This window comes from Dermacentor albipictus, chromosome 9, assembly GCF_038994185.2.
Source record: "Dermacentor albipictus isolate Rhodes 1998 colony chromosome 9, USDA_Dalb.pri_finalv2, whole genome shotgun sequence".
Taxonomy (NCBI): Eukaryota; Metazoa; Arthropoda; class Arachnida; order Ixodida; family Ixodidae; genus Dermacentor; species Dermacentor albipictus.
Genome location: NC_091829.1, coordinates 49783752 through 49796984, shown reverse-complemented (window position 1 = coordinate 49796984; position 13233 = coordinate 49783752). Strand labels below are relative to the sequence as shown.

The following is a 13233-nucleotide window of genomic DNA, read 5'->3' as shown; positions in this document are numbered from 1 at the left end:
CAAGCATGATTTCGATGCCTAAGGTGTTTAGTGGCGGCGCATCTTGGTGGGCCCTGGTGCGTGGTGCGCAGAACTCTCCGCGTTAAGTTAAGGCTAAATTAAGTGTAAATAATGGGATTTTACTTGCCGAAATCGCGATCTCATAATAAGGCACGCCGTAGTTGGCGACTCCAGATTAATTTTGACCACATGTGGTTCTCTAACGTGCCCCGAAATATAAGTACACATATAAGTACATATGCAAGTTTTTGCATATCGCCTCCATCAAAATGCGGCCACCTGGGCCGGGATTTGATCCGACGACCTGGCGCTTAGCAGCGCAACACCAAAGTCACTAAAACACCACGGCGGATTCCCCTCCCCGTTAGAGGTCCGCAAACTTATTTGTTGTGTTAGTGTTGTCCTGGGTTTGCCCTATTTGGGAATACTGCTACTCTGGTAAAGTTCGCCTACAAAACGTCACTACAGACTGGAATTCCCGAAGTCAAACACAAGGCATGAAGGAACAATCTGCCCTTTGCATGAGCTGCAGTACGCTGGTGAAGAGAAAAGGGGATGATTTGTTCGCACGTGGAACGCAAAGCCGTATAAGCCAGAGCAGGTTGTGCGACTTGTGGAAAACAAGCATTTCCTGGCAGCGGCACAATGTAGCATGTTTTCCGGGTTTCGTCTGTTCCAACTAAACTGCTACGTTTAATTGCTGCCACAGGGCTTTCACGTTTGAGTCACCTGTAGTGAAATACGAAATAAGGGTGTGTTTTCTCTCTTCACAGTTGTAGTTAGACTTCCACGTGTGAGTGTTTTCAATCGTCACCGGAAAGACGCAGCGTATAACGGAGGCTTGGTTGGGCAGAATTTTTTTTTCTACAGACATGTTAGCATTGGGCGTTTAAAAGAGGTAGTCATTAAAAAGCTAGTCTCGGTGTAGTCATTAAAAATGTTAACCAACTGATTTATCGAGTTGCCACAGAATAAAATTGCGCAGATAATGATCCCCATGACAAGAACGAAGTAAAAGTAAATGGAACACCATCATGAGGCCGACTGGCTGTCATACTATTTTTATTGCATTTAGCCTTTTCAAGGTAATTCAAGCACCTTCCGGTATCTTTTTTTTTTTTTTTTTATTGCGATGAAGGCTTGCCCTTAAGGCATAATTGTTGGAGCGTATATGTGTATTATATGTGTGCTGTGAGGCCTGTGTTGTGTATGAATTGAAGCAGTGTTTTGTGAAATCTGTTATCATGTATCCAGCGGTCATAGCTGGTTGTCACATTGTAGCGGAGGCCGGCTTGCAGTAGGTGACGCGAGCGTTCCGAACTTAAACCCGTACATGTCCATATTAGGTGGTATGCATCTGATTCCACCACAGGAACGGAGCAGTATGGACACGTAGCACCCAGTGGTAAATGCGACCAGTTCCACCTTGAGACAACAGCCGGTGTAAGGGCCACCCCGGCCCGAAGCCTCCTAAGCACAACTTCCTCCGCCCTAGTAAGGTGAAGGGGGAGGGAGCAGACACACGGTGGGATAAGAGCGCGTGTGTCCTGCCGGAGAACATTTTTACGGGCTCGCAGCGAGTTACGGGGTTGGGGTGGGAGGGGAATAGGTGGAGGATCAGGATTAGGAGGGCAGTGTGCCTGCTTGTCAGCAGCAATGTTGTGAGGGTTCGCTGAATGGCCTTGAATCCAGTGTACCTTGACGCAAGTAGCTGTCTTACTATTCATAGTGTGTATTCTCTCGCAGATTTCCATCGCCTTATCGACCTTCTTGAGTTCCTGCATAGCCGCTAAAGAATCCGTGAAGATGTCTAGTTGCTTGATGGTAGGCAGCTTAGATGTCGCATCTTGCATAGCGTCGTGGATGGCTTGAAGTTCCATTACTAGAGCGCTGGCTTCCGTAGATAAATAGCGCTGGTGGCCGCTGATGAAATTATGCGTTGTACTCAGGAATGATGTCCTTCCGCCGTCTGGGAGAATGGCAGCATCCGTATAGACTTTGCAGGTGTTAACGCATGATGCAGCGACGATGTTGTGTTCGTCAATAGTACCTGTTGTATCGCTGCGTCGTAACTTCGTTGGCTTATTAGTTGTGATGCTGGTGAATTCCCAGGGAGGCATTGGACAGGGCTGATTGTCAATCCGAGAGCCGCGGTGAAAATGAGCATGCAGCGCAGCGACAGCCGGAATAAGTTGCTTTTTTATTTCACGTGCTTTTTCACGTTGCAAAATTAGCTCTGCAATTGTGTTGAGCTGGGCATGTTCCTGTAGGGCTGGTATCGGAGTGATGCGGGGCAGTGCTGTGATTGTGCGCATAGCATCGCGATTAATCGTCTCCAACTGTGCTAGCTGTGCCAACGTCAGCCGTTGAAATTGTGCTTGATATAAAATTCGTGGCTGCAAGACTGCACGTACCAACCGTCGAGCTACGTCAGTACGAGCTCCAGCTGCTTTTGCTGCAATGCGACGAATAAGGTGAAGTGTTTTTGTCGAACTCTGTCTGGTTTTACGGAGCCAGTGTGCACCACTGCCGGATTGGTGAATATCGAGACCCAGTATGCGGACCTCAGAAGCCTCAGGGATTGTTACTGCGCCGAGTCTAAATGTAAAGGGGTGCTGCGTGATTCTTGTGCGTCCTTTCTTGTTGGCCACCACAACATAGCTTGATTTTTGGGCGGAAATGTCCAATCCTGCTTTCCGAGCGTAGTTGTTCAGCACATCAAGGGCTTCTTGAAGCTGTTGAGTTTGTCTAGATATATCTTTATGCACGGACCACAAAGTGACATCATCTGCATAGATTAAGAACCTCACATCTGGAATCCGATGTAGTTGCCAGGCTAGAGGTATTAGAGCAACGTTGAAGAGAAGAGGAGCCAGAACCGAACCTTGTGGGACTCCTCTGTTCGATGTGAAGTATCCTTCTTGCCTTCCATCTACTCTAATCGCAAATGTGCGATTCTGAAGGAATGAGTAGATGAATCTTATCACCCGCGGTGGAAGTCCCAGGTCGATGAGGTTGGATATAATGATTTCATGGTCTATATTGTCATAAGCTTTCGTTATGTCTGTTGCTACTACCGTGCGCACAGCGTGACTGTGTATCTATCCGTGTCCGCGCCGGTCTGTAACAGTTTTCCCACCGAGTGACCTAAGTTTTCTACAGTTTTGAGCCACGAAGCTCGTGGTGTTATCTGATGGACTTAAGAGGAAGCTTTAGCTCGGGGCCGACTCCGACACGGAAAATTCAAATACATGTAAAACGCAAAAACGGACGGACGGACGGACGGACGGAAAAAACTTTAATTGGAAAAGGACCTGCGAGGTTGCCAGCCCGGGCTCAGGCCACCTGGGCATTATGTGCAGTGAGGCTTAGCCTTTCCGCCGCTGCCCGGGCCCGCTGGATAGCCCATAGTTGGTCGCGTAGTTCCGAGCTCGTCAGAGCGCTTAGCCATCGCTCCTCAAGAAGGTCCGGTTCTATTTTCTCCTCTACATATACTGATCTGAGATAACCCCTGGACCGATTTCAATGAAATTTGTTGCATTTGAGAGAGAAAGTTAAATTATGGTGACCGTTGGACGCGGAATTTCGATTTAAAGATTGAATTTTGTTAAAAAAGAATTCAAATATTCGGTGGTCTGAAAAAAACAGAAGCACAAAGTTTACAAATACATAGCTCTGTATCAAGAACAGATATCGCGGTTCTGTAAACGGCATTCATTAGATCATTCAAAAGCGAAAAATTTGGTGTGCTGTTTTATATATTACGTGAATTTATTACGTCGTTGACTAAGGTTCTGCGAAAGCTGTATTTTCGTATTACTATTTTTTTATATTCATGTATGACATATCAATTTGGTCCGCTTTAGATATACTATTAGATGAAGTTCAGAGAATTTCGATATCAATTTCGGTTGATGAGCTACGGAGTTGTAAACTTGATAGCATCGTTTTTTGAAAATTTTCGATTTTCGCCAATTTTTAATAAAACACTGACGACCTAACTAAACAATTTGAAACCAACAGTCACTAGATTTTAAGTTTTTCTTTTGACTGCAGCAGAACTCGTCAAATTTGGTGCAGTGGTTGCCGAGAAAAACGAATTCTGCTTTTACATGTATTAAGACAGGGGCACCCGAGCTAAAGCTTCCTCTTAACGTCATCATATCATTCTAACTTCGTCATCTGTTTCTCGCCATGTCATCGTCGATACGCCATCATATTGTCGTCATGTCATCCTAGCCACACCGCCTCGTTCTCCCCATCGACGCCATTTCTTCTTAGTCATTCCATTGTAAACATCTTGTCATTCAATTTTAAGTATGCCACTGATGTCACGCCATCATCATCATCATCTTGTCGTCATGGTAGTCGGGTACTTGTTCTCCTACTGTCATCGCGATGCCGTCGGGGTCATTCGATGGTTGTCATTCCAACTTCATTATCTAATTCTCGCCATAATGTCATTCGCAGGCCATTGTCGTTTTCAAGCCATTTTCGTCATTCCATTGACCTCATGCCGTCGTCGTTTCACTGTCAGGGTTATGACATTATCATCCTTTCAGAATCGTCATTCATTTGTTGTCATACCGTCTATGCCGTTCCATCCGCGTTATTGCTTCTTTCTCATTCCTTCGTCGTCATCCCGTCTTGGTTGTGACCGACCCTGCCGAGCAAAGTGTCTTGGCAGAGTGTGCTGATCCCGGATACAGTGTACGTCGCATACAGTCGAAACAATAGAAACCGCACAATGACTACTGCAGATTCTAAAGGAAGACGAATTCAGCAATACTCCGGGGAGTCTATACATCGCTTGAATGCTAACCGCATTAAATAATGCTAATCGACCGTCATAGTGAGATGGGTGTCGCGATAATTTCTTTTTGCAGCTGAGAAATTTGTTTCTTTTACAGCGAAGCTATGAGGCCATTTTCGAGTGGCGAAGGCTGGTATGTGGTTCACAACCAAATTTCAGCAGGAGTCATAATTTTGTAATGTGAAGCATTTTCTTGCTTAACATGAAGGAAAAATCATGAGTGAGCGACGTTGGAATCGAAACTATGCTGTCGATCATAGCACCCGGGTGCTCTAACCATTAGACCACTCTATTTTAAAGACAGTCTTTCATAGCGAATTACCCAATCAAGGAGACGGAATAAAACATGCTTAAGCATTTCCCACGTGGAAGCCAGCGCGTTGAAGCGCCTGGCGCGATTTCTTGCAATATCAGTTATCTGAACACTTCATCCGATCCTTCGCTGTCGTCGATATTTACACACACAAAAAAAGAAAATAATCATTCCTTTAATTTTATAACGTTTTCCGAACGACTTTTCTCACAATAACTGTGTGCTTTCTCTTGAGTAGAAATTCAAAAGCCACGAGGCGACATATGTCTATGCGTGTTTCTTGTTCAAATCGTACCGACTGGCGAACAGAAGCAGCCCTATACAAAGGCCCCAGGTTGGACAGCTTTGCTCAATTGAACCAATTGTAACGCAGCTATGCAGACTCTGCTACATTATGCCTTCGTTTTCCCCGCACCTTGGTGCGTACCTGTGGGTGCGGGCTTTGTGCAGCGAAGCGCCGCATTCCCTCACATCGCGCCAACATAGATGCGCGTGGCAATCGTCGGAAACCCTCCTGTGAAGCGCTGTGTCGCTCTAAAGCAAGGAGGGCCCGCGTACGCTCCAAGACCACCGCGGGGTTCAGACGCAGGAGTAGCGTGCTGCTGCAGGTGCGCCACACGCTGTAGCCCTGCAGTTCAAAAGTGCGAGGTGAACGAGCATTGTGCCAGCTGCGAGCATGCCGCAGTGCAGGGGTGCGAACGCGACGCAAGGCGACAACCTCGAAAAGAGCCTGTGCAGTTCTAGCTGGTGCTACTCGCGGTCATTGTGTTCTTTCTGGCCACGTGCCTCTGTGCACGTCACGCCACGCGTGTTTACTTAGTGAGCTTCCGTTTACTGCCTTCTGTGCTGCTTATAAAATTACGAGCCTTACAGCTTGTAGTATTCTGACATGTGGCTATGGCAGTCGTTGCTTCACCTCGAAGGTGAAATTGTGATTCCCTTAAATTTCACAAAGAAAACTGCGCAACGGCCTGATTCGAACAGAGGGCATCTGTCGCTGAGGCCTGATACTGTAACCATAAGGCAACGGACGCTTTTCCTCCATAACGATGCACCTCATAATCTGATCGTATAGTTTTGACACGGTACAAACCCCGGATTTTATTTAAGTTAATCAACAGGTAATCGTGCGTCCAAATGTGGGCCTATCGCGAAGGTTGTGCGGTCTATAAATCTGCGGCGATGCGCAAGATAGTGCATAAAATATTGCTGTCGGACGCTCCTCCTACTCCCCTCAATCGAGGAGTGGCACGATAAAGTGCACCGCACAGCGACTCCTCCACTGGGCCTTACTGTTGGCCTTCAATAATGTTTTTTCCTCCTCGTTCTCCTCCACTCTCTCACTCCAACTCCCTCGCTAAGAGTGTCTTTAATCGACTTCAACTTGAGGTTGAACCGTCTTCCATTCTTTTTCTTTATTTGCTTGTAAGGCCCAAGAACTTGACCCTTGTGCCTCATTGCCTCGAACAGCCAGTCGAGCGGCAATTTTGCGTGTATTCCCAGCAGTGGCGTAGCAACAGGGGGGGGGGGGGGGGCGGGGGGCCGTGGGCACCGGGTGCAAGGGGCCAATGGGGGGGGGTGTCATACACGTCTGAAGACCCCTCTTTCGGCCGGCTACCCCCGGGGGGGGGGGGGGTGACAGAAGACCTATGGGCCCCGGGTGCCAGACGACCTAGCTACGCCACTGATTCCCAGGCTTATTTCAGAGTAGGAAAAAAACTCTTTTTATGAAGCACGTATTGAGCAACAAAGCTGTATGGGGAGTTTTTCGTGTTACTCTACAATTTTCACGTCGAAACTTTTCATCTAAATGTCATAATTGAGTTCATCAGTTAACACTAATTAACTTATTAGGCAGAATGCAAAAATCATCCCAGTGTCTCCAAGCGGCGGTAAACAAAACTACCCTGTCCGCAAACAACCGAATTTGCACACTGGAATGTGCAAATTGGGTTGTTTGTGGGCGACTGTGTGCTTTTTAGAGAAATCACTTCAACAAATGATCAAATTAATTTAAGTACTTCTCTAGCCGGCATTATTGATTGGCGCAAAATGTGGAGAATGCGGTTTAACGCTGAAAAGACGGTCTTTCCTCGCTTGTTTCGATTGTGGACCGTCACTGAGCAACGGGCTGGCTTAACGGAGCGTTCGCTTGCGAAAGCCGGCTGCGTGGCGTAATGCTCTCTCCTAACTTTTTAATTCCTCCTTGAAGGCATAGTAGCGCATCAGACACTTTCGGCGACATGCCACACAGCAGCACGGCGAGCGCTGTAGCTAAGCAGCAAATTACACTTCCCGAAATTGAAACGTATGGTACGCTGTATCGGCCTTTTGAACGTCGCCTATTGAAAATGACGAATACAGCTTCATTGTACTAGAAGTTACAGCTTCAGCGATATTATGAACAAACAATAGAAAGAACTCGGAAGCAATATTTTTTTTAATTGTTTGGGAGTAACTAGCGTATGCATTGCGGCCTTGTACGAAGGATGGGGCATCTCGTTCTGCTCTCGCAACTTGTCCGGATGTTTTCATCTGAGTTCCCGCATAACGGCTCTGGCTTTTGGCTCAAGGTCTCTTGAAGGTCGCCGACAACAGGAGCTACAAGCGTTTCATGCTTAAAACGTAGCCGTGCACGCATGTGTTCACATAAAGTTGTCAAATCTCGTTCAATGTTTACCGTTGTACTGCTTTCAATAGCCGTGACACCAACATTTAAAGGGAAACCACGGCAACTTTTGCACCATGTCAAGGTATTGGTACATGTAGGTTCCCGAGATCGTCACGCGCCTGATATTAAAATGATGATGATGTCACGCGCCTGATAGTAAAATTGTTCAGCAAATTGGAGAATAATTTTAAATAAACAAATAAGCGCAAAGTCGAAACCGAAACCTGCTAAGCACCCGATCGAATTTCTTCGCGTGGTGTCAAGAGTGTCCCAAGGGGGGAAGGCACGCAAGGCATGCCGGTCTCGCCCGTTAAGCGAACCAAACCAGCGAAGAGTAGACGCTCAGCTGCACCAGCTCTTCGGATCTGTCAAATATTAACAGTTACGATTCTGATGGATTAAATAGCCAGGCATCGCCGTTCGCATTCGACCCGCCACCACGAGAGCCAGCGCTCGTGCGCTACATATCCTGCTGCAACATGAAGACCAAGGGTAGCCCTAATCACTGATTTTATACGGGCTGCTTGCTATTTTGGGTGTTTTACCCCGTCTAAGGGAAGCGCTTGGCATGCTCAATGTACGATGTCGAGCACGAGCTTCCGGAATTGTTTCCCGGAAGAACACCGCTGACAGTCAAAAGCGCCAACCGGTGCATTTGTTTACATCGGCAGCTACAGCGACCACTCCTCGTTCGTTTCATACCAAATGCTATCCGCTCATCGGCGACATCAATTACTGTCAGAACATATCAAAACAGGCAGATTTCTTGCATATAAACACGTTGCATCATTGTCAATCGCGTTGGCAGGAACGAGGACACACCTTCGACAACATCAAGCGGGAGACCGCAATGCATGAGCATTGTTATGCTGCCTACATATCATTCTTCGTATTGTTTTCATGCACACGAAATGTTCCATAGAGTAGACACAGATGAGGACATTGCGCGTATAATCGTACATTTAGAGAAAGCGTTGGTTCGTCGTAGAAACGTTGATGCTAGTATTGATAACGTCGGCAGCTGAACGAGGCGGTTGTTGACGCTGCTGCATCACAGGGGCTGGCCTACGCTTGCTGCCCATTTGGGATATGAGGCAAGCATTGTACCTCGGCAGCTAAACAGTGAGTCTGCATGACAATACGTAGAAATACACCAGGCTCATAGTCGCATTTAATTTATGGGAAGCGCCGGTGAGGGCGGCTGGCAGGTTTCGTCGAAAATGGCAACGTACCGGTCGATGTCGATACTGCTCCCTGTCATCGTTTCTCGCTTTTTGTGTGTATTGTACCAAAGCGAGGAATGGTTTTTTTCATATCCGTATGGTAAAAAACGAACTGCACAACGAGTTTGCTTCATCTTAATGACTTAATTAGCTTCAGGTCTGTCGCTGAGCTTCGCCCACAGTAGACGCGTGAACTACGCGACTGTGACATATAGGCTTAACCTCGGCTGAACGTGATCAATATCGACTCAAACTGCGTGTGCAGATGGCGAGGGCATAAGCTCGTGCAGCCAACAACACAATACACTTGCCTCCCATCTCTTGCCCGTCTACAGTGAACGCAACTTCTCGCGGCAGCAACTTGTCACGCCATGCACTGTATATCACGATTTTTGACTCCTCGACGCTCTCGTCGCTGTCGTCTGCATGATCCCGGCATGTTCTGCATGGAACACTCCTGACGTGACACACATTGTGGCCTGTAACATGAGGACGAGCTAAGATACGGTGTTTGAGACAGTAAATAAAATTCATTTGTAAATGGTCTCTGCAGCTTTTAAACCTGCTTTTTCGAAGACATGACGGAAGTCTTCAGAGGAACGTACCCTGCGAATTTCATCGACATCCGTTCACATCTAAAAATCTTGCCCTTTAAGTGAGTGATAAAGATCCGTTCGGGATCAAGTTTGTAAAGTCCTTGTTGTAATCACCATCTGTAGGTAGCTTATCTGATGCACTAGAGGAGCAGGTAATGAGTGTCCTCGAACGTGCTCATCTTCATGGTCCCAGGGCCAAAGAGGGGATGCTGCGCGTTTGATGCGCTATAAGAAATGCTTTGTGTACGCTGTGGTAAAGAGCGGCCGATGATTCAGGGCTTCGACACCTATGATGTGGGTGGGCCCACTTGTTGGAGGATCCATTGCTCGGTAGTTTACGCGAACCACATCGACATAAACACCTTTCTTTTTCTTTTAGGGCTATTTCAGACGTGACAAGCGTCCACTGCGGCTAATGGAATGACATCTTCCTCATGCTGATGCCTGAGACATACCGGGTTCCTTTGTTTATCAGAGGGGAGTAGAGAGTGAGTTCGTGCGTGCGTGCGTACTAATTTACTGGCTTGAGTTCCTTTAAAGGAAAGTCTCCATTCATTTAGGAATGCAATTTCTTTATCACATCAAGATTTCGTGAGTCGTAATTCACGCGTGCGATGTTTCCTGTATGATAATACAAAATCTTAGCCGCTGCAGTGCCGCATGGTTTTCATTAATACACTTATGACATTTCGAATGCACTGCAGATTATGCCTACCATTGGCCAATTCTCAACAGCGGGTACGAGCCATAGCTCGAAGTATTTTTTACCTTTCGTTTTTCTTGAAAGCCTCCATAATAAATTTTTTTGCCTGTACTTTACTTCCAAGTCGTTTTGATTTATTGTGTTGAGTATTGATTCTATCTTTACTATTTATCTGTAATACTTTGACTTACTTGTGCTATTTTTGTTCTCTTACTGCGTACTTCTTCCTCAGTGCCACGTACTGGGTAAGGGTAGTTCATTGTGATCGAATACAGCAAGAGGCAAAGATGCCATTCCAGGCTAGCGACTCTCAGTGTGAATCGCACAGACGCCATCTCTCCGGGCCTTTCCTGCTGACGCTGGCGAGTGCCTGGTCCGGTTCACTGTCCATGGGAATGACGCTGGGCTACACTTCGCCGGCAGCGAACAGCGACTGGGCCGCGCTTGAGAAAGACGGCACCACCGCGCAGTCCGCCACTAGCTCCGACTGGTGAGCTGTTGCGGTAGCCAGCTGAAGTCTGGCGCTTTTCAACGCGAGCTGCTTGCAACACCTACAGTCGCTGAGATGCCTGCCGCAGTAGCCCAGTGGCTGTGGCTTAGCTTCGCTGAGCTCGAGGTCGCAGGTGTGATCCCAGCTGCGCCGGCAGCATATATAGATGGGGAATGAAAAAGAAGAAAAACGCTCGAGTGCTTAGATTCGGGCGCACATTCAAGAAACCCGCCTGATCAAAATTAGTCCGTAGTTCCCTCCCCCCCCCCCCCCTGCGGCATCCCTCAAATTCAGATCGGTGTTATGTGGCGGGTGAAAAAACCACAATTAATACATCTGGGGCCCTATAATGTAAAACTATTCCATTAAGTTTTTATTCCAGTCTCCTGACGTCGAACTGGGGTAACCGCCGACGCAAGCACCGGGCGGTCACCCGCAGGGTTGTCTCAACAGACCAATAAAACGCCCTCCTCGTTCATATGAGGTCACACTTGTTTGCATGAAAAACGAATAACATTGCCTACACTGAGCGTCTTGTCTTATCTAATTGGCTGACAAGAGGCGAGGAGCATGCTCAAGTGGAGAGGGATTCGACAGGGATGAGCCACTGCACTGAAAGTCAATAACCATCCTAAGAAGGTCCTGCCGGCGTCTGCAATTGGTCCGCTTTTCCTTACTTAGCTTCAGGTGACTGGTCGAAAATCACGGCTGCATGCAGCTGAAGCTAAAGAATGACGCTAAAACGGATCCTCAGCAAAGAAAAGTTGGCAGAATGAGGTCGTAAACCTGCCGAAAGTGCTCGAAAGCCTTGCACAGCCACGCCAGAAGTTTTACTATAAGTGCGAGCAGCCCGCGCCTGAGCGAACGGCGGCAGCCATCTTTTATTACTTTCGGAACGGGGCAGTCTGCAGTTATTCAGAAGAAAATGTAGTTTTGTTCAACATATTATTGCATATTAAATGCGTACACATCACTTTGACGCGGTGAGCTCTTGCGGTTTTGTGACGTCGTGTGACAGGCAGGTGAAGAGAGTACAGCCCGAAAAGCTTTGACCAATAGCCGGGGGGCTAGTGGCGAAAAGTCGTCGAACCTGAAATAACTATTTTTCTTTTTTTGGTCAAATCATGCATAATCAGCGTGTACGCGTCATATCAGATGGGAAGCTGTAGTGGTTTTTGTGACTTCGCGTGACAGACAGGTGGAGTGGGGGTGGTCCAAAAATGTTTTTGACCAATCGCTGAGGGCTGATTGTAGAATTGGAATAGAAAGGTTTTGAATAGCTTTATGTTATAACGCCCGTGCGCTGAGCTGTGTTGCAAGAGCGCTGTGTGCTTTTCAGGCAGCGCGGTGCATCGCCTAGAACACAAAATGCATAGGGAAACTAACTTACAGAACGGGAAAGGGGGTGCCTGGTCTACAGCTAACTCTAGTGCGGGTATATTGACTGGGAAAGAGGGATGGGGCAGGACAGCGATAATGAGTGTTGACATCCTCCTTTTCGCTACACCAGAGAATGTAAAAAAAAAATTACACCTTTGTGGCTTATCTTGTCCCCAAACAATATTCATCGTCTGCTTTGCTTGCGTTTCCAGTCTTGAAAACTCCTCGCTCGCTCCTTTCCTGTTGAGAATGCTGTGTCCAGCTGATAACGCGCAAGCTGTTCGTTACTAGGATGTACCCGCTCGCAGCGTTAAAGAAAGTTAATGCGGGCAAGACAGATTATGATTATTGTTAGGGGACAAAATGAAACCCAAAGGGTGTAAGCATTTTTAAAGTGCACTGTTCCCACAAAGGACAAAATAATTTAAACAAGGACAGATGTGCGCTATTTACGCACGTGTGTGTCTGGTGCGGTTAGCCTGTCCCTTGTGGGAACAGTATGGTACAGGAAACAGAACAGTGCCATATGAAACAGCCCCAGTCAAAACCTCACTGAATGAGTTATGATGCTTAAAAGTGGGACGTGCGTATATGCGTGCAAGTCTACTGCGTTGGGGCGTCTCTGAAATTGTGCGTTTGCGTCCGTGGTTCGTTCAAAAGCTTTGACAGTATGCGTTCGGCCATAGGCCTATAACAAGCTTATCAGGTAGTGGGTTTGCTGTTGGCGTATGCGATCGAAGAGACCACACCACGCTAGAACAGATACACATTTTCTTTCATACAGTATTCACGTTTCTCCTTATCTGCACGCTCATCGCAAGTAGGGCGCTGGGCGCACAACTCGAGCTCTGACTATTTCTTTGAACGATTTTCGCAGTTTTGAAGCGAAGCTTCCATTGTCACTTCACCTAGATTAAAGAGATTATGAGGTGTAAGTTTCCACAGCAAGTTACACACTATGACAGACGCATGCTTGATTTTATGTAGAGGCGAACAATAATTACAAGGGTTGATTGGAATTTTCAGATACCTAAATGCAGATAT

At 47.0% G+C, this 13233-nt stretch overlaps 1 protein-coding gene across 1 annotated transcript in view; it reads left to right on the top strand.

Moving 5' to 3' along the window:
- LOC135911907 (facilitated trehalose transporter Tret1-like) overlaps positions 1-13233 on the top strand; it is a 126333-nt gene that overhangs the window by 76168 nt on the left and 36932 nt on the right. Inside the window, exon 4 of the mRNA XM_065444259.2 lies at positions 10619-10809. Coding sequence (XP_065300331.2) covers positions 10619-10809 — 191 coding nt within the window. The remainder of the gene's footprint in view (positions 1-10618; positions 10810-13233) is intronic.